This window comes from Hyalella azteca, unplaced genomic scaffold (genome assembly GCF_000764305.2).
Source record: "Hyalella azteca isolate HAZT.00-mixed unplaced genomic scaffold, Hazt_2.0.2 contig5386, whole genome shotgun sequence".
NCBI lineage: Eukaryota > Metazoa > Arthropoda > Malacostraca > Amphipoda > Hyalellidae > Hyalella > Hyalella azteca.
In genome coordinates, this window is record NW_025935579.1 from 872,408 (window position 1) to 897,398 (window position 24,991).

The 24,991-nt window shown below is 39.0% G+C and overlaps 2 protein-coding genes across 8 annotated transcripts in view; one reads left to right on the top strand and one right to left on the bottom strand.

The window, feature by feature from the left end:
• LOC108668936 (prominin-1) overlaps window positions 1-21,465 on the top strand; it is a 64,272-nt gene extending 42,807 nt beyond the window's left edge. For 2 of the 7 annotated variants that reach the window (XM_047880423.1, XM_047880426.1), the window contains 10 exons: window positions 9-117; window positions 953-1,099; window positions 3,913-4,218; window positions 4,823-4,981; window positions 5,384-5,505; window positions 9,536-9,589; window positions 11,907-12,071; window positions 14,256-14,339; window positions 16,154-16,909; window positions 18,214-21,465. In XM_047880423.1, coding sequence (XP_047736379.1) covers window positions 9-117; window positions 953-1,099; window positions 3,913-4,218; window positions 4,823-4,981; window positions 5,384-5,505; window positions 9,536-9,589; window positions 11,907-12,071; window positions 14,256-14,339; window positions 16,154-16,286 — 1,279 coding nt within the window. In that variant the 3' untranslated portion in view covers window positions 16,287-16,909; window positions 18,214-21,465. Of the gene's footprint in view, window positions 1-8; window positions 118-952; window positions 1,100-3,912; window positions 4,219-4,822; window positions 4,982-5,383; window positions 5,506-7,231; window positions 7,283-9,535; window positions 9,590-11,906; window positions 12,072-14,255; window positions 14,340-16,153; window positions 16,910-18,213 lie in introns of all 7 variants that reach the window. The other 5 variants (XM_047880424.1, XM_047880425.1, XM_047880428.1 and 2 more) reach the window with 5 other exon arrangements.
• A 1,468-nt stretch (window positions 21,466-22,933) lies between these two features.
• Window positions 22,934-24,470, bottom strand: LOC108668937 (glycine-rich cell wall structural protein 1-like). Its single transcript, XM_018156200.2, has 2 exons — window positions 24,390-24,470; window positions 22,934-23,766 (listed from the first exon to the last, which is right to left on the bottom strand). The coding sequence occupies exons 1-2, from the start codon at window positions 24,390-24,392 to the stop codon at window positions 23,137-23,139; spliced, it is 633 nt and encodes a 210-aa protein (XP_018011689.1). The 5' UTR covers window positions 24,393-24,470; the 3' UTR covers window positions 22,934-23,136.
• Window positions 24,471-24,991: the final 521 nt, after the last annotated feature.

Below are 24,991 nucleotides of genomic sequence, written 5' to 3' on the forward strand. Positions count from 1 at the left end.
TTGTGCAGTCAATGTCACCGGAACGAGAGCATCTACAGCGTGCTGAAGCTGCACCTGCTCGACGACGGCCTCACCAGCCTCCTGCAGTACAGGGACAGACTCCAGCTCGATGAGAAGGCATGCTAAACAATTACCTGATTATCTTTATCATTTAAATGTATCAAATACATCATATCATATAATCAGCTGCAACTAATATATTATATAGGTATATATTTTAAAAATATTAAATATTTCATATAATCTATCAGCTGCGACTAGTATATTATATTTATCATTTAAATATATCAAATTCGTCGTTTAAATAAATTAAATGCATCATATTTTATCCATTAGCTGGGCAGCTGACCGTACCATAATTATGATTATGGTATCTTTTTTATACCATAATTAAGATTATGGTATCATTCTTGAAATGTAGTATATTGTAAAGTCGTTTAGTTCTCAGCCGGCAATTCCAATCGATAATTTTGTTCTAATCATGATCAGTTACTGGTAAATTTTATTTTTTTTTCGTTAAATGTGAGTCAAATTTTAAATTCAGCAATTCTTGTTTTAAAATTTGTCATGACATCAGTATAAACTTCAATAGTAGGTAATATAATAAATATTATTCGTATAGTAGTTGAAATGACTCTGATCAGGTGGCGCTACTGAAGCATAAGATCTCCATGTTGCCATCATGTGAATTTTAAAATCAATAATATAAGAATAAAAACTATATAATAATAAACATCATTGTGATAATTGTGATAATAAAGATGACAAATAGTATAATAATGAAGATGACTGTGATCAGACGCGTGACTGAAGCATAAGATCCTCGTCTTGTCATCAATGAATGTAAAAATCAATAAAATTACATTAATAACTATATAATAACATACGTCATTGTAATAATTGTGATAAGAAAGATCAAGAATAAGATAATAATAAAGATGAGTGTGATCAGATGGCGCAGCTGAAGCAGAAGATCAGCGTAGACACCAACGTCAAGATCTTGTCGAGGGACGCCAAGCAGCAGCTGCGCGCCCTCGCTAACTCCTCTCTTGCGCGCCGTGATGACTGGGCCAACTATGCCGAGATCCTCGAGCAGCAGGTCGTCCAGTATTGTTATTGGAATTATGATAATTAATAATTACTTAATACTAGTTAATCGTTCAGTTTAGTCTATAGTTTAGTAGCAGTTGATTAAAAGATTAAATATAGCAATATATATAAGTTAATTAGGATATTCAGGGAGTTGGACTTCTCTCGCCGCGATGACTGGGCCAATTACGCTAAGATTTTCGAGCAGCAGGTCATCTAATGCAGTAGTATTTAGGGACAAGCATCATCAATCAATAGTTAGTATTAGTTAATTGTTTGAGTTGTCGGTACGTATATCCACTATAAGATTAATCAGTGTAGTATCATCAATCAATAGTTAGTATTAGTTAATTGTTTGAGTTGTTGGTACGTATATCCACTATTGATTCACCAGTGTAGTGGATGTAGGGAATATTTTAAGAGTTTGTTCATATCCAGTTTGTATTGAACGCGTGTGTAGCAAGAATGCTGCCGCGTGGCTTTTTATGTAGACGTATCAATTATTTGAGGCAGGTTTGGCAATGATTAAATCAAAATGATTAAATCATGTGATTAAATCACTTGATTTTTTTATAAAAAAATCATGATTTTTTTGTTTTTTCGATTTATTTGATTTTTTTGATTTTTTCATATATTTAAATATATTGAGTGGCAGTCTTCAATTTATATTGAGGTATTGTTATTCATGGTTTAGTATAAATGTACTATGAATGTCAAATTGGTATATAAACTTGTTGCCTTTAGTGTGTATTAGGTTCCAATAAATGGAATGTTTTTGGTACAGAGGCATCAAGAGTGCAATACATTTTATGTAGCTAGTAGCTTAGCTAATTCTTATAAGGCTATAAGTAGTCTAACTATTTGACTATTTGTTATGTATTGATTACAATATACAATTTAAATGTGTTAGCTAGCTTATACAAGGTGGGGCAGAACTTATTGAACAGTTTTGAAGTAAAATAAAAGAGTAATGGAGGTACATTAAGAAGAAAGTTTATTTTCCTCATGATTAGCATAACATACCATTTAAAATACTTATGTTTTGAAAACAAATTAAACAATATCAGGAAGATGGGGTTTGTTAGCTGCATCACACTGTTAGAGTTGTTCTCGGAAGTTTCCTACAGCATGTTCACACATATGGCGAGGTATGGCCATAACCTCTGCTGCAATAATCCGTCCCCTTAGCTGTGATAGGGTGTGAGGGCAACTTCCGAACCCCTTTCTTTTAGATGTCCCCAAAGAAAGAAATCGCAAATGCTCAAATCAGGTGACCTCGCAGGCCACTGTAAATCACCCCTCAGAGACACTAGACCTACGGGAAACATGCGTTTCAAATCATTGAGTGACATTCGAGCTGTGTGAGCTGTAGCCCCATCCTGCTGGAACCACCTCTCTCAATGCTTCATTTTCAACAATGTTTTCCATCATGGGCTGCAAGAAATTTTGCAACATTGCAGCATAGCAATAGGAATTCACTGTCATGGTTACTCCCTCCTCTGAGAACAACTCCAACAGTGTGTTGCTGCTAATGGCCCCATCTTCCAGATATTGTTTTCGAAACATAAGTATTCTAAATGGTATGTTATGCTAACCTCTAGGAAAATAAACTTTCTTCTTTATGTACCTCCATTACTCTTTTATTTTACCTCAAAACTGCTCAATCGGTTCTGCTCCACCCTGTATATTGAGAGGTTGAGATTGTATTGACCTTTTAGGCAATTAGAAAGATTTTCCACCCTAATACGAATATTCTAATTGAAATATTTAATTTCAATCTTTAAATATGTGAATTTAAAACTAGAAACAAAACAAGTACAATTATAAGACTATATAAAATAATTAAATGCAGTAAATGGATATAAAATATTTGAATTGTGTACATGTTTATTTCAAACAGTGTTAGCTTTTCTCATAACTTAAGTCTTGTTTCAAGTCGTATGAGGTTTGTTGGGTTATCGTTCAGTTTATGTTTAGTATTGGTTTATTGGTCTGAATTAAATGGGAACAGTGCAGTCAGTCACTCTGTCACTACTAGTCGGTGTGTATAGAAGGTAGAGTCTGGTAGATTTATAGGACATAAAACTAGTAGATCTATTGATAGTGCTGTGCACTGTGCAATCAGCTACCTATCTGTTATGTGACTCTTCAATATTTAGGAGATCTGCATTCCTGAAGTGTTTTTGTATATTGAAGACAGTTAAATGGTCAATATTTAGCTCCTTACCTTGCTCCATACAAACTTTACAATGCTAATGAATAGACTTATCAATATTTGTTTACCTGAAAATCCCTAAGTGGTAAACACCACCTTGGCCTGTTGGCCATTATTGAAGGCAGTAAGTGCCCTTTATAGCCATCCATTATGATCCATATACTGTTATTGTTAGTAGGCTAATTGCAACATAAAAAATAACACCCCAAAAAAGACAAAAAAGCTGAAAAAATAAAAAAATCAAAAAAATCAAAAAAATCATGAAAAAATCAAAAAAATCATTGATTTTTGATTTTTTTTTATTTTTTTAAAAAAATCAAAAAAATCGCCAACCCTGATTTGAGGCGTATTTCAAGCCCGGATGTCGATTATTTAGAAGATGTAGATACAAGTGTGTTTACAAATAGAATTTGTATATTATTTTCCTGTTCATCATGTACCTAATGTGAAAATAATATGTTTTTGCAACCTGTCATTGTCCTCAAAAAATATTAGCATTTGATACTTCTTACACAAAAAGATTCTGATTACATTCAGAGCACGATATTTTATTTCAGTCACGCAAGATTCAGAGCACAATAAATTACCGGGCTTTGCTTGTGTTGCAGGTTCTGACCATCAACCTGCTGGAGATGGCGGCCCAGCTGAACCAGACTGCGGACCAGCTGCCTGCGGGCTACGAAGAGGTGTCCATCGGTCTCAAGAACGACGCTCTGTTTCTGGAGTCTCTGCAGCGATGGCTGACGGCCATCAGAGGACACACTAAAGTACTTAAGGAGACCACGGACAGGTTGAGTGGTTACCTGCACTACAGCAACCACACGACTCTGCGTCCTGCCATACGACGCCTCATCAACCAGGCCGAGTACGCGCAGCGATACTTGCGCACCAACGGCAGCAGTGAAGTTATTCAGGTGACAACTTCTATTTGTTTATTAATTTCCTTTGTTTGCATGAATTAAGATCGCGAATGTGCACATCTGCCTTCGGTCAGTTTATTTGATTGCATAGTTTTTTGATTTGTTTATTAACTTGCATTGTTTGCATTGAATAAGATCGAGAATGTGCACCTCAGCCTTCGGTCAGTTTATTTGATTGCATAGTTTTTTGATTTGTTTATTAACTTGCATTGTTTGCATTGAATAAGATCGAGCATGTGCACCTCTGCCATCAGTTAGTCTATTTAATTACGTAGTTTTCAGGAACTATGAAGCCATTCAGGTGTGTCGTGACGCCTTTTATGCGCGCCTGCTGGAGTTAATTCATTCATATGGATCGTATTCATCGCATTATATCGATATTATTAGCTTGTATTCAAGCAACGCATATAACTTTAAATTTGTTCATCTTGGAATAAAATCTCAAAACAAACCATAATATGTGCGAATAAAAATCATTCATCGTCAGGCATTGGCTACCGATTTACATGAGCAGCTGATGAATTGTGAATAAAATTGATTTATTTTATATCTTTTTATAATTGTGTATTATAATATAAATGACATGTGCCACGTGCAGCTGGTGGAGCGTTTCTCAGAGGACTTCCTGGCAGACGTGGACGACTACGTGGCACACGTGCAGGGCAGCGTCGAGCACAGACTGGGGCGCTGCGGCCCTCTCTCCAGCGCCTACAACGCCTCCACCGCCGCCTTCTGCAAGGACGTCCTCTACCCCTTCGTGAGTCACCGGCTTCTTAGGTCTTATGGCTTATATTTGCATATTCGGGTTTATATCAAGGCCTTCAGGGTTATATTTGGGCCATCAGGGTTATATTTAGGCCTTCAGGGTTATTTTTAGGGCTTCAGGGTTATTTTTAGGCCTTCAGGGTTATGTTTAGGCTTTCAGGGTTATGTTTGGGCCTTCAGGGTTATGTTTAGGCCTTCAGCTTTCTTTCTTTTCATTATTGGAACACGCATTTAAGAAATTAATTCTGCAGAACTGGTTCTGGGTGTTGATGATATCACGTTGTGCATATTATGTCGCCCAGGACATGATTTGTTCTGCAGTACAGGGCCCTTTGTATATATGATGGCTCGCGGCGGTTATTATTAAGTTATTCATATCATTGTTATGCTGCAGAACGGGTTCTGGGTGAGCGTGGGCTGGGTGTTCATGGTATACCTGCCGTGCGTGGTGTTCGCCCTGCACCTCACGAGCCTCTACCGCAAGACCGAGCCCTGGCCTGGGCCTCTCAACGAGTCGTGAGTACCTCGCGCCTCACGGCATCATGCTCCCTATACTGTATTTGTCTATTACTACATTATTTATATATTGAGTGATTATATAGCTGGTATGAGATGATTTATCTGTATATTCATCTATTGAGTGATCCATTAAGAGATAATTAATCTATTACTAGGTTATTTAACCGTTAGGAACATTAAAAATCCTGCAATTTGGTTTCGATAAACTTTGCAGCTGAAATTTGAATTATTTATACAGTGGTGACAAATTTTGAGTGGTGGTATATGGTGGTGGGCGAAATGTCATATTTAGGTGATTGGATTTTGTCCTTATTTACTTTGATAATGTTAGGTTATAGAATTTTTCCTTATTAAAGAACTTTTGCCGGACCGATGTTAAAATTGACTAGATACATTTTCTTAGCACGTATCATTGATGTCATCATTTTTGATACCTCTTGTTGAACCTGCATCTCGAATCAACGGATTATCGCTAAATCTCGACGATTTGTCGTCGTTACATCGAATGGCATTTCTAATTATAGGAACCATAATTTCCCCCTGAACCGAAATATTTCAAGTTGCAAGCTCCTTGTGAATCTAAGTGTTGAACAAAAAAAAAATCCAAGCTAAATCAATAACGTATCGTGTCTTCTACATAGTATATCCTAATGGTTGCCAGTGATCCGGAATGCATTCATAAAGAACGCTGTACAGTTGACCGTTCCCCGCTCTATTCTTCACCTCGAATGCCACAGATCCTTGAAATGATCAGTTGCCCCTATATACTGACCATCGTTATTGCTTCTCCCGTCCTTCAAGCCTCGATTAGTTTCTTCATTCCTCGACTACATTTCAGATCAATTAAATTGTTATGGCATTCTAATTCCTCCCTTTGTCGAGAGTGACACTTATTCCGATGATATGTGATCGTAATATTTTAGAAATTGATAAAACCTTTCAACACAGGAAATTTACATGACCAGAATTCATATCATGCAAAAGACCTTTACCATTAGACTGGCTCTCTCCAGCTTACCTATGACTTCTCATGCGGGATAACTGATGTGATTTCGATCGCTTCTTATTCGCGCTTTTTGGTCTTTTGTTTTCAATTTTTATTGTCTCAGTTTCTTTCGAATAAGTTCTCTCTTCGAACTTCTTATATTTCGTCCCTTGAAATGTGTTGAGGTTTTTGGTAATACATTTCGGCTATCCACTTCTGCTTCTCTTTCACCGTGGGTGTCGAAGTTTCCTGGGGAATTAAACGTGTTAACCTCTTGTAGTAAGTTGCTACTGATGAATCATCTTTGTTGCTCATTAATTTAAAACTATTTGGTGTCGGTCTATTTCAACTTAGATCATCGTGGTGATTAAATCAAATTTTTTTAATTATTAAGAAAAATAGTGTGCAAGACGATGGTCCAGGAACTAAAAGTTCTAAGTTAGTTGAGTTATCGATAAATATTGATCATGTTGTGTAAGGATGTGTTGAAGACAGATGTGTCAGATGTGAGTGGCATGGTATACCTGCTATACGCAGCCGTCTCAAGCGCCCTCGGGGGTTATACGAGCTTGCCTGAAGGAGGGATCGAATATTGTCATTTATGCTTTAAAAGTTCTTGTCCCCGTGCGGTAGTTCGCCTGTAATTATGCTCTGTATAATATAAATATTTTCGCGTTGATGTTGATTTGTTGTGTTGTTTGAAGTGTGAGTGACATTCATTCTCTCCCGCTGCGGCAGCGAGTGTCTCTACGATGCTTATGACGAACGCCGCCCTGAGGCTTTAGCCAAGTGAGACTTAGCGACCAATTGCTGAGTAATTATGTACGAATGCTTGTTACTCACGTCAGCTCAAATTTTCATTCAATTCTCACATATTAGAATATCACAGCTCATGTTAACACCACATCGTTTGCTGTATTAATTCAGAGCCAATGTTTTAGCACTTTAAGTGATCGTCTTGAGTACACTGACATGATCATGTATAAACATATTTGAAACCTTGTTTTTTTCTTGCTTTCTGAGGCTCTAATTCTTCAGTAAAATAAAAACGTCCGGTTTAATGTTTATGAAAACCCGCACTTTAATGGCCAACTTTGCTGCAATCAAATTCATTAATTAGCTTACGGTGCCAGATTCTCGGGGCGAAAAAACTCATAAAAACGATCTTTGAGCGACGCTGTTCGATCAGCTGTATTCGAATCGCTGTTTAATTTGGTCATTAATGTTTCATCACATTAGACTATCATCAACCTGAATCACTTACATACGCTAAAAGCATAAATTCTGAACTGGTGGCCGCCTTATATCGTTACACAGGCATTAGCTATTTGTTCTAGAACTGTTAGCAGCTCGATATTTCGTTAGATTGTGTAGTTGTCGTGCATGTATTTGTTTCGTGTGTGGCAAACCTTAATTAGGTTTCATTTAGTCTAGAGTATTTCTATGCAGTAGATTGCGTCGTTAAATGATGATCAAATGTAGACAGTGTCCATGAAGGTGTCTGCAGGTCTGCCTGCTTTTGTCAAACTGGATAGAAATAAGTGTTGTTGATCTAAACAATACTAGTTCTTTCATTCAATAATCTAACATCTGTTGTAGCGTGAACATCAGTGTTGCAGTGGTACCAACTTAATGTGTTTAATGTTGCTGAAGTTATTGATGTTTTCATCTGTCTTCTAAAGTCTGATAATTGTTGCTAGTGTTCAATGGAAACGATTGAATGTCATTATTGTGTAGCTTTGACTTATTATTGATGCTGGACTTATGTTCGTTTACAATCTCTTCAGTCTCTGAAAGTTTTGCCTTAAATTTGGCTTTGCGGAGATGGCAGCATGGCGATGTCATGGCTAGTCGTTTTATCATAGCTCGCTTAAGTAAACGTAGCGGCCGGTTTCTCGACAGTGATTGGTACATTTGGCTTGAACAGCCGTAATTGATTAGCTGCTGTAGTTAAGAACACAACTATTTACGATATGTAGTACGGCCTCTGGATGCCACCGAACAAATGGATGTTCTGGATGACATTGACCGTGGAACTGGAGTCTGCATCGGGCGTTGTTTGACTATATGTCTTGTTAGAGTGCAATAAAATCATCTCAATTTCCTTTAATAAAATTATCGTAATCTCTTTACGGTATCAACATATGTTACAGCTTCATGTTTAACATTTTTGCTCGGTGTATCCTTCACTCTTTACTCTCCTCCTGTTCTGTTCCTTACTTCATTTGCGATTTGGTTCATTAAAGAAATCGTCGTGTGCTGTCGGTGCACCGGTGCGCTTCCACGTCAATATATAAACTTAAAAATGCAATCGTTATTACTGTGCCTTCGTAGAGATCGGCTTACAGGATTTTAAATCGCTGGGCTCTGATTTTTTTAGTTTAGATTTTTTCTGAAAGAACTTCTGTGTGTGGTCTATGTTACCTCTCTAATTTGGTTTATTTGGTTTTCTACATTTTCCTTCGGCCTTGTTTTCACTCTTGTTTTCAAATGTGTTTGTGTGGTCTTTCAAAATGTGTTTTCACTCTTGCTTTCACTTATTTTTTAAGCTTCCTTAATATTTTCTCGTCTCAATCCTCGATTGCCCGTAAATTTGTCTGTCTTTTTAAATCCTTCATTTATCACATATTAACCAAGGACTCCAAACCCTATACTCTCTTATTCCAATCTTTTGCTGTTCCCAACCCTCCCGATTAAATAGTATCTCGTCTAATTATTTTATAATGCATAATATTCTTTTATTTCTTCATACCAAGATATGCCTTCTTAGAATTCATTCAAATTGTGCACGTGAAATTGTATATTCCCGTTTGATAACCCGCCGATACGATTCACCTGTCTGAAATTCTAGTTAACCTACAGTTCTACATGAAATCAACCCCACCCCTTATCGCAATTTTGAGATGCCTTTTTGGGAACATTTTTTTGTGTCATTTTTGAGATGCCTTTTTGGGAACATTTTTTGAGATAGCTAAATTTAGCCCCCGCCAGTGGCTGTAGGTGTAAGGCCCTCGACTAACAGCATGGTCCCTCTCCCTCCAGCTATGAGTCCATGTATGATGCATACGCTGAGAGGGACAATATACCGCTCACCAGGTCAGTCGGTCTGCCCTCACTTCCCTCTGTCACTGACCGTCTTTTGTATTAACACTTACTCCTGTCACTGACCGTTTCTTGTATTACCACTTACTCCTGTCACTGACCGTCTCTTGTATTACCACTTACTCCTGTCACTGACTGTTACAAATTTTGTGTTACAGCTTTCCTCCAACACTATGCATCGATACCGTCAACCCTCGGATCGCGGCGCCCGTGCTTTTTTAGAATCAGTATAAATTGTGAATTAATTATTCCCAGAAACTTCGTTAGTTGACTGGCGTTGATCATATGAAATACTGACACTTCGGACGTGTTTTTTTAATTAAAAAATTTTGATTTCTAATTTTTTAATTTTTAAATTTCTTCCAGGGACTGGTATCGATGTATAGTCTCACGGGAACTTATGTTTATTCAGTGCTCTTTTCTTACCAATTGATTATTGCTCAGCATTTCAGGCTTACTTACAACACGCTGTTATTTTCTGTTCATTATTCGCGCTTCATTTACTCCAACGCTTTGTCCAATTTCTCAATCTATGGCGTCGAAGCTAAATGTAAATACGACCGCTCTAGAGTGTTGGTGCTACCACTGCACTATTGCTCACACTGCTTACTGCTCCAGAGTGTTTGTGCTGCCACTGCACTATTGCTCACACTGCTTACTGCTCCAGAGTGTTGGTGCTGCCACTGCACTATTGCTCACACTGCTTATTGCTCCAGAGTGTTTGTGCTGCCACTGCACTATTGCTCACACTGCTTACTGCTCCAGAGTGTTTGTGCTGCCACTGCACTATTGCTCACACTGCTTACTGCTCCAGTGTTTGTGCTGCCACTGCACTATTGCTCAAAATGTTCTCACGATGTTTGTGCTGCCACATTTGCCTCTGCAGCACAGGTTGTGTTCCGCCTCACCCTGTTGTGCGACGCTCGGCTTAATATAATTAGAGATGATAATTCACTGTGCTACTGATAATTGCCTATGCTACTGATAATTGGCGTCAACACTCCTCTGTACGTCTGCAGAGCTGCATTCCTTGTGTTAATAATAAATATAATTGCATGCCGATTGCATGTTGGTGTGTGAAGTGACTCCTCGCACATCGCTCATGACAATCACGTGAATTTATTTTGATACCACAGTTTGTGTGACACCCCAAACGACACCCATTTTCACAGTGTCTTCATCTTTTAGGAATATATCGAATACTTTTGTTGTCACTCGATACTTTCAGCGATGATTAATCATCATCCCGCGATGATTTAACGTATCGAAGTATATACTCGTAAATCCCATGAATGGTCAAACGTTGCCCGTACGATGCTGCTCATTGCTTCACTGAACCGATGCTGTACTCAATAGTAAACTTGGCTCACTAAAGCTAATAAAGCCTTCAACTTGTCTTGGTAGTGGAAGTTTATAATGCGGAAAACTGAACCCATGAATTTCTAACTCAGAGGATTTGCATGCTGTTGTAACTGTGCCGTGCTCATTTTAATTCAATAATTATATGGGTAGTATTGAATCCCTCTTTGAATTATTTTCATCCCTCTTTCTTTATATCACTCCATACCTCCCACCCCTAATGAAGCTACAAGTCCATGACTCGATCGCCTCACCGTTGAACGTTTCTCCACACTGTTCATGCGACCGTAGATACCCACTAGGAAAATGACGCTGAATCTCACCATTGATTCTACTTTTAATTCAACGTTGATCCAACGTCAGATGTTGTGGGTACACACCAAGTTACTCCTCACTGCACCTATACAATAAAGTTGCACATGGTATTCCTACGAAAACCGCGGAGTAAATCGGGACTTTATCCAGTTGAGGATAATATGCCTTACCCGTAATTTTTCAACTTATACATTGAATCGTATGTATTGATGCTCCATCCATCGTAAGCATGCACAGTTTGATCGCGCTTATGAAAAATAATATTTCGTAGTCTTGACCGTCACAAAAGTTTTGTACAGAATAAACCCTCCTTCACATCTTAGTTAGTGTCGTTGCCTATTGCATGGTATCCCGCTATATTTCCACGTATTTCCACAGCAATTATACATACAAGTCTGTGAAGTAGTCAAGTCTGTGTCTATGCTAGATTGATTCCTTCATGTTCAAATTTGCTATTGTTTACTAATTCTAAATCAATGAAGAGATTTATTCTTCTGTATTAGGAATAAATGAATCGATTAACTGCGTCTTGACTTAGTCCCCTGTATAATGAATCAATAAAAATAATAATTGTACTGAATGAATAAATAATAATTATATTAATATGAACTAATTAACTGCCTCGTGCCCGCTGCAGCGCGTACGACAAGAAGCCTCAGCGGTCGCGCGAGTACGTAGAGGCGGGGGCCAGCGGGCACCCCAGCAACCACCACAACTACAGCTCCCCACAGGGCGCCCCGCCCCCTGTTGTGGGCTTCACGGGGCCTGCCGCCCCCAGACACCACGACCAGCCCCCCATTGAGTGAGTTGCACCTCAGTGTACTTTGTAGCTGCAGCTTAGCTATTGATATTTATTGGGGGTATTATTTTACAGGTTATTACTTTGTAGCTGCAGCTTAGCTATTGATATTTATTGGGGGTATTATTTTACAGGTTATCATACTTATTCGCCATTGATTACTCCTAGGCTAATTGACGCAAATGTTATTCCTTTTTCTCGTGTGAATTGCATCGACTGATTGTTAAGACTTATATTAATGTGGAACATTCTTGTGATGCAGGAGGTATATACTCAATTTATCTTAATTTACTCATGCCAACTATGAAATCATCAGATAAGCCGAGCGGGAAGACCAAAAGTAGATTAGATCATATTGAGTGTAAACGGTCACCTCAGACGATTTTTTTTTCATTTTGTGACAAAACTTACACTTTGGTCTTTGTTATTTATATCTTGAATCCATTGCAATATGAGGATGCAAAACGAATATACTTGATGTCCTTTTAACACTTGACTTGACTCATGTCTAAGGTACAGATATTCGAAGACGTTTCGGACTGACGATTGATATGACGAGAGTAGAAGGTTTTAACTTTAAAGCAAAGTGCGATGGAAGGGAATGCATGTTGCAGCTGCACTCGTACTTGTGGCTGCCGCTGTTTTATATCTCCACTTGTCATTTTGTTGAACACTGCAGGTCTGTCAGTAGGACTGCTTCGTTTTCAAATTGATTTGATTTCAAATTAAAATTGATTGGTAGATTAGTCAGTTAAAATTTCAAGAAATTTTTCGCAATTATTGATTACAAATGCACTTAAAAACGCACCGAACTTTTCTCAGCGAACTTAATGGCCTATTCTTCCTCGAACCGTAAAATCATCTAATAAAGCCTGCCTGGGATTGGCAATGTTAAACCAAATTTCAACATTGAGATGTCCAAATGATGTATTATCTCAATAAAGATACGTTAATTGACAGTAAACTAGTTATCCGTTAAAGCAGTGTACCGCCACAGACCTACAGTGCGACGCCGTGCCGTATCGCAGCTCCTCAATGCTCGTTACTGCCTGATCAATTAGTTTTGTATTTCGTATTTCTTTGACTTTTATTATTTTTCCTACCAGTTTCTGCTCCATGTCTGAATTATAAGCACTTTCTTTTGGCGATAAACGAGAATTTCTTCATTAGACTGGGATACTCGGCTATACTATAATAATCTAATGTTATTGAGACCCTGGCTCAAAATTTATTTACAGTTCGCTTTCTTTCTATTGATACTTATGATATATTTTTATTATTCTTCACCTACATGTTAAAATTAATATTTTAAATTTTAAGCTTTGGGCAAATAATTTATCTTTTCAATTCCGGTTTCTGCTGTTATCGTAGCAGTATTTTAACGAATTTAGTAGCATTTGTTCGAGACTTTATCAAACCTGCTTACTGATGATCTGTTCTCGAGTTTCTTGCTTATGTTGAACTGAACCGGTCACGTTACTGTACAAGATTCATTAATGTACAAGTGTGTACGAAATCATTCATCCATCAGTTGATTGCCGTCGTATCATAGAGGATGACATCCATAAGGGAAACGCCGAACCACAACACTTGCTTTTGAATTTTCTGCACATGCTTCAAGTTTTAACTTTTAAAGTTTGATTCTTGCTACTGTATCTCATCATTTTGCATGGGCTTTGAAAAATATTTTCAAGTTTATTCATGAAATAATTCCCGAAATGTTTGTACATTTTTTCTTGAAATCTCAACCCAAAATTTGGAAATATTACCTTTTCCATCAAGTGAATACGAGCATCTAAACAAACGGGAATTGCGCATACAATTTTTGGACTACTTAAAATTTATAACTCAAATCGAATACTTCAGCATTCATATTTTTTAGAAAGAAACCTCGAAGTTATTTAAAGATGATATTGGTGTGGATGATACGATGAGTTGCGTTGCGAGCGGCGGCGCTCCAACGTGACCTGGGACTGGTACGCCCGAAACCTACAGTATACTAAGGGTACTAAGGAGCGATACTACGGATATTAAAAAGCGATACTAAGGGTACTAAGGAGCGATACTAAGGATATTAAGGGGCGATACTAAGGATATTAAGGAGCGATACTAAGGGTACTAAGGAGCGAAACTAAGGATATTAAGGAGCGATACTAAGGGTACTAAGGAGCGATGTTTGGTGTGCAGCAGCGGACCTCCTCGCTACACCAGCCAGCCGAGCCTCTCACCGGAGTACGAGCGTCCCCCGCCATATTACTACCCTGGACCTGGGTAAGTTGTGTGCCATGCATGGAGCCTATAGCCTACCGCCGCTAAAGGTGATATTGCGTTAAAGGTGATATTGCGTTAAAGGTGATATTGCGACGATCAGCGATGATGATTTAAATTGCCAGAAGAGTAGTAATATACTGCCCTGCAAGATGCCCATTGCCGCGTCCGAGGCAATGAAGCACCGTTCGTTGCTGTCCCTGTCCTTAATTGGTGAGTCACACATGTGGATTGCACTCAGAAATGAGTGTTAGTTTGTCCAAATAACGATGCACTTTTTCACTCGCGTGGTTCGTCCTGACCAAGTTTTGTCCGGCAAAAGAGCATATCAGTTCTACGTGCTGAAAGTGGGTCACTATTTGGACAGGATGACACATTCATTTTTCTGAATGTGCGCTTAGATAGCTGCTCGACGTGGAGTGCAGTAAATCCTATACCTATTAAACCTATCAAATCCTCGGTTAATACGTAAGATGATAAAGATAAGCATCAAACTTCGTTTCAAACATGGTAAGTGAACGCACGAGTATTGCTTCTGTTGTATGTAACCAATCACCGAAGACAGATCCAGTCTTGCGTGGCCAAAACTCGACTGCAGTTATCCCCGTTATGTTGTAATTAGATTTCAAACTTTGGTATTTTGCTCGTTCTCTTGTCTGAGATTTGCTTGTTTAGTTTTCCACTTGGATATTGGCTGACACGCTTGTGCCGCTGCCGCTGATTTTGTTAAATTATGAATTAAATTAATTAAATTATTGAATTATTTTCACCAGTCAGAGCTGGAATGCGGTAACGTTCGCTGCATGTGGTACGGTTTTTTTATACGTCTGCTTGGGCTGCACATCTTATTCGGGACTCTTGAATTAGTTTCGATCTGGTGACTTCAAAATGATCGATTTATGTACCGGGCTCTTGGAGTTACTTAATTGGTTTCGTCTTGTATGTGTGACCGTTAAGATCACTTTGAACATTTCTTATTAAGAATACGCTTGACATTATTGTGTGTTTTCTGTGACTGGACAACTAATGACGTCTTATATATGACACGCTGCATATATGAATGTTTCATATATTAATTTTTTCCTCTAATATCCACTTGCGCCGTTAGCTAGCAAGATAGATTTACTTCGCTAGGTGCCCACGAGGTGACCTCAGGTCAGGAGTTCGTAGTTCAGTTGTGTGTGCGTTAGCTGGGTCGTGTTCTTCACGTGTACGTATTTCAGATATCGTCTTGCTCTGTCCGTTCACTATAATTTTTGAGGTGTCTGCATTCGGTTTGTGATGTCTGTAACTTTTAAGGGTCTTGAGGTGTTGGCAATCCCAGTTGTTTAGAAAGACGATGGTAGACTTTTGTTTCTAAATTTTGATAAAACAATTGAAACTAGTGCGATTTTCATAGAAAAATAAGATGTTTTGTGTGTCTTTTTAAATAAATTAGACGTTTTGTTTATTGAAAAAATTAGACGTTTTTTTAATTAGACGTTTTGTGATCGATTTTACAGATCTATAAAAATATGAATAATTAAAGAGAGAGCGCGCGTTATGTTTATAGATGATTTGAATTAGAGTGTGAAAAATTGTTCACAAATTGCAAATGCTTCGAATAATCTTGGGTGTGAATGATGTAGATGCTTCCCAAAAAATTTTTGAGCTTAAAATGTTTCGTGAGATTATTCTGAATTGAATCCACTATAAAAATTGACCACTTCGGTAGTTGACCAAAAGATACGATAAGCCTCGAGAATTTTTCGGAAAGACGAAGATTCCCTAGAAGTGATGAGTTGTTGAGGTGGCGGTGGTGGTGATGGTTTCCACAGCAACTGCAGCGGTGGTGGACAGTGGAGCGGCGGTGGTGGTGGTGGTGGCGGCGGTGTCCGCCACTCGTCGTCCACCACCCACGGCGGGTGGAAAATTTCCCCCGCGTACACCAGGGGGCAGTACGACGCCTGAACGCTGCTACTCTTCTACACGCGTTCTCTCTGCTGCACATTCTTATCATTATAATTTTAAACACTCAGAACTACACTTTATCAAACACTTTTTTATTATTCAGTGATTTTTTTTTTATTTTATGAGGCCACGAGCATCCTTCTTTAACTCACTCAAGTTTATTGAATTATTCACTGATGCTATGTTTTAATTTATTAGTTGGATCATGAACTTGGAATTAAAATATTTTGTTATCGTGATGGCCGATATCTTTATAACCCATCTTTGTTATTTGTATGATATTCATACTTAGAATCAAGTTTCTATCATGACCGCTTGATTGTTGAAATGACCAGATATTGATCAAATCTCTGTTCTGAATAGGCAATTATTTGATCAAAATTTAAGTTTTACTGCAGGCTCGATTTAAAGTTTATAATTTTCCTACCAAGTCGCTTTTTATCTTCCTAAACACCCTTCAACACAGCCTTAAGCCGACGTTTTCGTTTCTAAATGAGCCGAAGTACCTTGAAATAATTTTTATTTTGTTTCGACTTCAAAATTTGTCTCTAATTTTGCGGGAGTCACAGATGGGCATTTTCCTACAGCAGAGAGAACGTCAACTTCTTGGTGAACATTTGCGAGTGAGCAGCACAGTTTTTATTACATTATTGCTCGTTGTACGCAAGTACATATGCTGCATGTCTTGCTGTGTTTTCATTATTGTCTCGTCCTGCTGTTGTTCCTGCCGTCCTTCCAAAGCTTGGTTATTCTATTCCTCTGCTATATCCGTATTATTCTTTTCTTCTATCCCTATATACTCGTCCTGATCTCGCCGTAGCCATGTTTCCTCTTGTTCGTTCTTCCGTGCCACGTATTAGCTCTGGCTTTGGTTTTTCCTGCTGCTTTAATAAGAGTGAGCTAATTAGCCAGCATTCTAGTGTTTTATCGTGCATAGTGGGAATGATGTTTTACTTTCCATGTCTGGCAATCGTTGAGAATATTTTTGATGGTATTTAAATGTGAGAACCACTCGATCGCCGTCTATGTCACTGTTCATTGGCTATGGCAGCGCTCAAGTGGTGAACCGCAACAGTTTCATTCTTCGATTTCTTTGTAATGTTTTCATCCTAATGTTTTTAATTTATCAGTTTTGCATTTTGGAAAACGTTTTTGGAAGTAAACAATCTAATAATATATGTCCGCTGCTCATAAAAAATGGGACATTTAAAAAAATTTCATTGAATGAAGTCCTGAAATCATCACACCCGAGGTGAATTCAATATAAAATTGGTAAAGTGCTACTTCATAGCGTTCGCATTCGTCTCATTTCACTGAAGTCTGATTTAATTGCCAATATAAAATTGGTAAAGTGTTAGTTCATAGCGTTCGCTTTTGTCGCATTCCACCAAAGCTTGCTTCAAGCGCCACGGTCACATCAGACGTTGGATGTTGATCAAGTGATCTTACTTTACCATCCGTTCTCATTGAATAACCTGGATGGTCATCTAGTCGCGACGATGCTAGTGAAGTTTGCATTTTTGTACATACTGCGTGCATTGCACTTTAGATTTAGAATTTACTACTATATTGTGTTGTGTGGGTACGATACATTTGTTTTTTAGGGATATTATTCCATGGCACACTGTTCAATTAAATGAAAGGTGGGATCAATCACTTAATTCGTGTTTGACGAAATGATATTCATGCTAAGCAATTCACGATTGAGTATTATTTTCCAGTATATTCTCATATCTATGCCAGCCCGTGATATTTCAAAACAAATGTATAAGAAATGACATTCGTATCATTATTAAGCCTCAGTGTTCAGCCCATGTATTTTAAATTTTGTTTCAAGCTCAGGTCAATCATATTGCAGTTGCCACTATTTGTTTTTATATCAATTCTGTTTCATCCAGTTGCTAATGCAATGTTTTTTTTTTCACAGGAACGCTTAAGGACAAATAATGTGCAATATGTGGGCGGTTGCAATTATTGGGTTTGCTGTCGTGTCGGCGAGGCTGCAGCTCAGCGCCACCTGTCGAGATCCCTCAGCTTTAGATCCTCGTGACGGTCTACACAATTTTCGTCACGTCCATTTATTCTGTGTGATTAGCGTCTATTTATTTAAAGTTATTGACCTTAATGAGAAGAACTGACGACCCTTCACGTACACGACAACTATTGTCTGATTCCGCCGTCTCTGATGAAGATATCGCTTTATCATCAACGATCTTACGCTTGCCGCCGACTCTTAATGAAGTCGTCTTCCTACTCCGTTCTCTTGCTTGGTTATCGTGATAACATCGACGCTAATTTTACCTACACCAACAGGAATTGACGACCATCTTTTTGTGTGGCAACATTGTATTCTTCTGCGTAAATAAGCGTGAGGTTACACGCCTAATTCATGCAAAGAAAGTGCGATGTTGACCACCCATTCCGATGGCCATGAAGCGGTTAAGCGTGAGCACTATGAGATGTGGAGTATTTGAAATGATCATGGCCGCAAAGCAAGGTAAACTTGATACAAGTGTTGAATATAATTTATAGATTAGGTAGGACAGCCGCTACAATAAACGTAAAGTTTTTGAGAGCAATACCGCCTCGTTCGACGCTGTTTTCTGTGAAGTGTAGCTATTTGTGCAAGTCGGTGTATTCACATGAGCTCGCTGTTTACAGCTGCCGGATTTCTGTCTTTCCAAACCCTTTGCCATTTTACCCAAATTATATTTCTGATCCACGTAACATAGGTGTGCCGTTGGTGGAACATTCTGAAACTTGTCAGAGGTATTTCCCTTTTCTGTTCACTGATACGCCGGTTAGTGTGAAACAGCACGCTGTAGTCATAACGAAGTTGTGACGTTTTGCTATATATTTTGAGAGAGAGCTTCTTGTAAGCATGCGAGAAGCAGACAGAAACCTACACCAATGTGTAGGATGTTTGACAGCTGCTTGCCGCTCGTGTGGAGACGCGGCAGGGGCTTTGCTCGGTACAAAACGCACAGATGGGCTCACGATGGCTCGTGATCAGCACTTTTTCTGGAGACATTACGTGGAATTCCTTATCTTTTAAGAACCTGTGAATAATGATAGTGATGATGATATTATTATCATATAGTATTATTTATCTCCCTTTAGTAGACTGTGTAAGGAGTTTGTCCTTATTTTCTATTATTATTGCCATTGTGGTCATCATTGAACATCAGATAGACGTGCTTCTTCATTTCTGGGGTATTGTGCGTATTCTAGATGCGGCTCTTAGATTATAGCTAAATGCTGCATGTAGCTATTTTGTACCTAGAACGATGGTCTCAAACCATCAGTATAACGGTCTCCAACTATCGGTCCACGACCCACGCCCGGTCCCCGCAAGTATCACACTCTGCCCGAGTCGGTAGGTATTCAGATAAGAGAAGTCATCTGTTATTTATGTGTGCGTTTTCGTAGCATTTGAATTGCAAAGACGGCAGTGTCCAGTCTTCTCTGCATTGTTTTGACAATAAGCTCACCGTCGAGAGATGAAGAGAGGATTATATTTACTGAACTATTCACCGTCGCTGATAATGTCTATGAAGTTGACATCATTAAGTATTATGAGCTCAGCTCGTATTCGAGATACTCTCCCAAGTCATGCAACCATCCCTCAGACTTAGATTTCTTTTGAGACACCATCTACGCACTAAGTATTGGGTTACCGGCTAAATTGACTTTTTCCTTCCATTGTGGTAGTGCATCTATTTGCGATTTAGCGGACTCCCTAAGCTAAGTCAAAGCCTTGTTAATAATCACTGTTAGTATCATGTCAATGCTACTCCTAAACTCCCGACCTAATTTCCTCGTTTGCGTTTAGTTTTTTGAATCTTAATAAGTTGAGATAATGCTGACTCGTCTTTCTAGCATTTGTCACTAAAATTTAACCTTATACGCCAAGTATAAGGTTCATAAGTACGTTTTCCAAGTCTTATAATTTCGCCTATGGCCAATACGTTAGTGCATTAAAAGTCAAGCTGATCAGTCGTGCTGTGTTCACCGCTATGGTTGTACGGAATGTTTTCTGTGGCAGATTCTTAGCACAATTGAGCTTGCTAAAAATATATGTGACTTAGCTTGCGAAATTATGATTGGCCGTCTACATGCATTTCTTTTGCTATCAACATTCGCTCTTTGTTGTTAAGTTTGTTTGTCTGGTTTGCCTCTTTCTTTGCCTGCTTATGCATCCGCGTTAGCGAGCTTCTCTGAAAATGTTCGTTCATGAGTAAACAAATGGAGGCGTCTTGTTGCGCAGACGCTTCAGAAAATCTCAGAGACCCTGGATCGTTTTTACATCACCGCTGCAGCAGGAGCGTATATGTTTTAAACGAGACACAGGCAAGCCTACTATTGGCATTAACTTCCAGTTTTCGGGCCACGGAAAACCGAACAGCTCGAGTAGCCTATAAATTCCTATCAGCTGCAGAATTGTTTACTACAAGTTTATTACAAATATTTAAGGTTATTCTGGTCTTCAAGTCATGAAATTTAAATGGTAGTTGAATATCTTTGCTCTTTGTTTTCATTGTTGTGTACAATAATGTTAGATTCCGTCTTACATCTGATCCTATGTGCCGTTACTACCGCAAACAGACGCGAGCGTGATATGTTTTCAATAAAAATATACGAGTCAAATTTTCTGTCTTCTGAATATGTTCTTCGTAATGACTCGTTGATTTAATGTTTCCATTTCCTGCTCTGCATTTCTCTTCCCTAGTGACCACACAGTTGGGAACTTTGGCTTATTGTCCAAATGCATTCGAGAGTCATAGTTCGTTTGGTTGCTGGGGTTCTTACTTCTAAGTTATTTTCTCTTACTTTCTAGTCGTGATGCAGCGGAGCCATTTGTCTTGTTACCGCATCGCCGTGCTAATGCTCTTCATCCTTCGTTTAATCTCTGCTGAAAAATACTTTTACGGCGGTTAGGAATTACCTTTACAAGTGCCAATTCGGGTTAACAATTGTGCCGCAAAAATTTGTTCTCTTGCAAGTGCGTCAATTCTGTGAGGGTTATGGATTTAGAATAATTTTTTTAATCTAGCTCGGCTGTCTGGATTTTTTTTCTCTTTTGTTCTAAAAATTTTTGTGTTAATTACAACTTGATCTGTTATTCAGTATTGATTTTATATTTTCCAATGTTGTTCCTTTCTTTACAATCATTTTGATTTAAGGCATATTTATGGAATTTTTTTGTCGGTTCATCGAATTTTTGCAATTAAATACATCGCCTTGTATTATCAAGTGTAGAAATTCTTTCCCGTGTCACCAGAATGAAGTGGTCGTTGGTGATAGTGGCTCGCACGTGGTATGCGAACTCGCGTTCAATGCAGCAGCAGATAATTGTGCTCAATATTTATTTATTTTTTCTTGTACGTTCGTGCAAATGATTTGCATTAATGTTCACTCATATTCTCGCGTTCAGGATACCTTTAGTTTAAATTTTCGTTTTTATGTGTAGAGTTGCGATGTCCTTTTAGATGAGTAGAACAATCGTGTAGCGATGCATGCGATGTCGCATCGTTTTAGTTACGTTATCCAGTGGATTACTTATGGATGAGGTAACTTGAAACCTCATCACCTCTACGCTTTATTATCTGCGAGTGATCTATTGCATGTGTTCATCGGCTAATTCATCTCATTTCCTGTATTATCTTTAGGAAAGCAAGATGCTATGTACTCCCATCTCGTATCCTTATGAGACCCGCATACCGGAGCTCGCTGCACCGCTGTAGTTCGCGTGCAAAAACCTGACATTAGTCAGAGAGAGGCATTGATAGTTGTTGGCGCATTTACTCTCCACTCTTCCTATATTGTTATCATTGAAATTTGTAAATATTATCGTAGTTGTAAGAGAGTCAGCAATAAGCAAAGGGTGCATTTATTGGACAGTAAATAGAAGCTTACTACTCTTTGGAGAAGTGGTAGTATACCCGTCGTGTCATAAAAAAACTTCGTAAAAAATGTTATTTTATCTGCTAATGTTTGCTCACGGTCAACTGTAACTGCCTCGGCCTGCAGTGTTTTCGTGAGTTGACCATCCTGCATCTTAAAGGTAGTGGATCAAAGCCCTGAGTATTATTTTCATGTGGATGTTTCCTGTCATTTTGAAGGTTGCAATATAGAACCTCTCGAGTGCACTGTGGTCTCAACGAGACAATTTGTTATCAATAAAGCCCTTGTTTATTGAGTGTTTACCGCCCAATAATGTTCAATTCACTTGCGAGTTGTATTCAATGTATATAACAATTGATCCGTTGTAGCTTTGAAAGGTTACATTTTAGATAGCGAGAGGTGACTTTATTAGGGTTGCTACAACACAGAACGGATCTTAGTAACAAATTAGTGTTACTAGGCTTTCTTGTTTAGAAATGTTCAATAGACCGCGATAACTTGTTCTCCATTTTTCGACTGTGTGGCGAACAGCACCGTAAAAGAACCTCCATCTCCGTAGGTCTTTTTGTGTCATCTACTAAATATACTAATGTTTTTTAATCGTTATTTTCTTGTCATTCAGAATCTTAAGAATAAAATCAAGTTTCCTGCATGCTTATGGTGAATCAATCAGTTCAAAGGTAGTTGTGTCAATCTCAAAATTGAGTTTTGCGTGAAATTTTTGACAGGGAAATTGAAGCACCTTTAGAATTTTATATTTATTGAAATGGAAAGTGAACTCTGGATTAACAGTTCAATTTTTTATGACGGATTTAAGCTAAAATGCCCTACAACCAGCAACATATTTTAGGGAAACCTCGTAACAACTGCTATTGTTAATCTCTAGAGTTATGTAGGAAACATCGTGGAGCCCTGAATTCGCTACTAAAACTTTAAGTGAATTAGATCAGAAGCCTTGTTTGGTAGCAGGCTTGCACACCTTGTGACCCAGACATGTGTCGTAGCAGCATTTGTCCGTCGGTATCTGACACTGTGAGTCCACGAAGCAGCACACGGGGCCCAGCCCCCCGAACTTCGGACACTCGCTCCTGACGGGGGGACAGAAGGCTGGCCTGTCATCACAGCAGACGTACTTGCCGCCCCAGTACTGCTGGGGAGTCTTGCACCATTTCTCACACGTCGCGTCGATGCCAAACTGGCCTTGACTAGCGGTCGCAGCGCAGTTATACGCCAATGCGCCGTCGGTGTGCGTCGTGCCGATCAATCCACCGCCTACACCAGGGTTAACGATGCCTGGTCCAAACTGGCCTCCAACGCCGGGGCCAAATCCTTGTCCTGGAAATCCACCTTGGAGGCCAATACCCCCACCAAATCCTCCTGGGTGTCCACCAATCCCACCTCCGAATCCTTGGTTGCCAATCCCACCACCGAATCCTCCAGCGCCGCCATGAGGTAAACCGGTTTGGAATCGGTTGGGCCGCCCCCCGTACCTTGTCTGACCAGCGCCTCCAGCAGCCGGCTGGTCCTGCGCTGCAACTGCCACCAGGAGCGAGGCTAGGAAGAAGATGCTTGTGATCTGTAACAAAATTATTTTTAATCAACCCAAGCTTGAAGATTAATGGAAAAAATGGCGCTGATCAGAAGCGAGTCAGCGAAACAAGTCACACTTTCCATTTTATTCTAACTTCTCTCCGCACTTGCCTACTTTTTTATTGCAAATTTGTTATAGGTAACGGTAGAAATTCTAAGCCAGATCATTCTTAGAAAACTGAGCAATTTCTAAATAAAAAATCTTGCAGACCTTCTTTATTTCAATTCATAAGAGTAATGTATGATTCTAATTTTGCACTGGATAATTTCATACTTTTTTTATTTTTAACAGAACAATTTCAGCACAACTTTGTCACCAGGCATGATTTTTTATCATCATCACAACCCAAGCAACAAGTTCAATCTTTAAATATTCGCGGCGAGCGTCATGCGACTCCAACTTTGTTAACGACAGCGTCGCTCCCTCTTTATGCCTTACTTCACTGTTATTCTTTACTCCCAACACATTACAAAACTTATTACATCACACTTATATACATTCTTGAAGACGGAAATAATTACTCGTGTCACAGCGCACTCGACAAGTCGTCGTTGTTTATAATTAGTATATATATTTTTTATATTCTGGAATTGAGCAGCTACTCTTACCATGTTTACGTAGCCGGGACTCAAGGAACTGTAAGCCGCGCGTCCTCTAGGTCCCTCTTATAGATTTCAGTCATGACTGGAAAAAACTTGAGCGCTGCGGGCGTTCTCCAGGCTTTGTCTCAACAGCCGAACTGCTCTTTTAACCTCTGCCTTTATCGAGCGATCTCTGAGAACCACAGTGGCTTCGTGAAGACTTTTTCGGCGCTTTGAACCTGTTTTTTGCGCCACTGGAAGACGATTCCGAGAACCGTAAGAATACTTGCTATAGTTCGTGCTATCCAATACACTTAACCGTTGTTCCCATTTAAATGCTGTTTGGACCTTTTGAAGTCCGTCCACACCTAAAACTGCAGATCGTGTTTTATGTTCAACTCATATAGGGTACTATATGGTTCAGTCATTCAAGGTCCAGACTATATGTAAGTGTACGGTTGTAATATGAAGAAATCGCAACTTCTTCACTGTATTACCGAGAAACTATCGTTTCATCCCTCTGCACATCACACAGTGGGATGTATGAGCTGGAGCTGCGACCTTGTATGAGCGACGTTATTTTTTGCTGCGACGGAATATTGTGAATTCTTGTCACAGCGCAGCGAAGG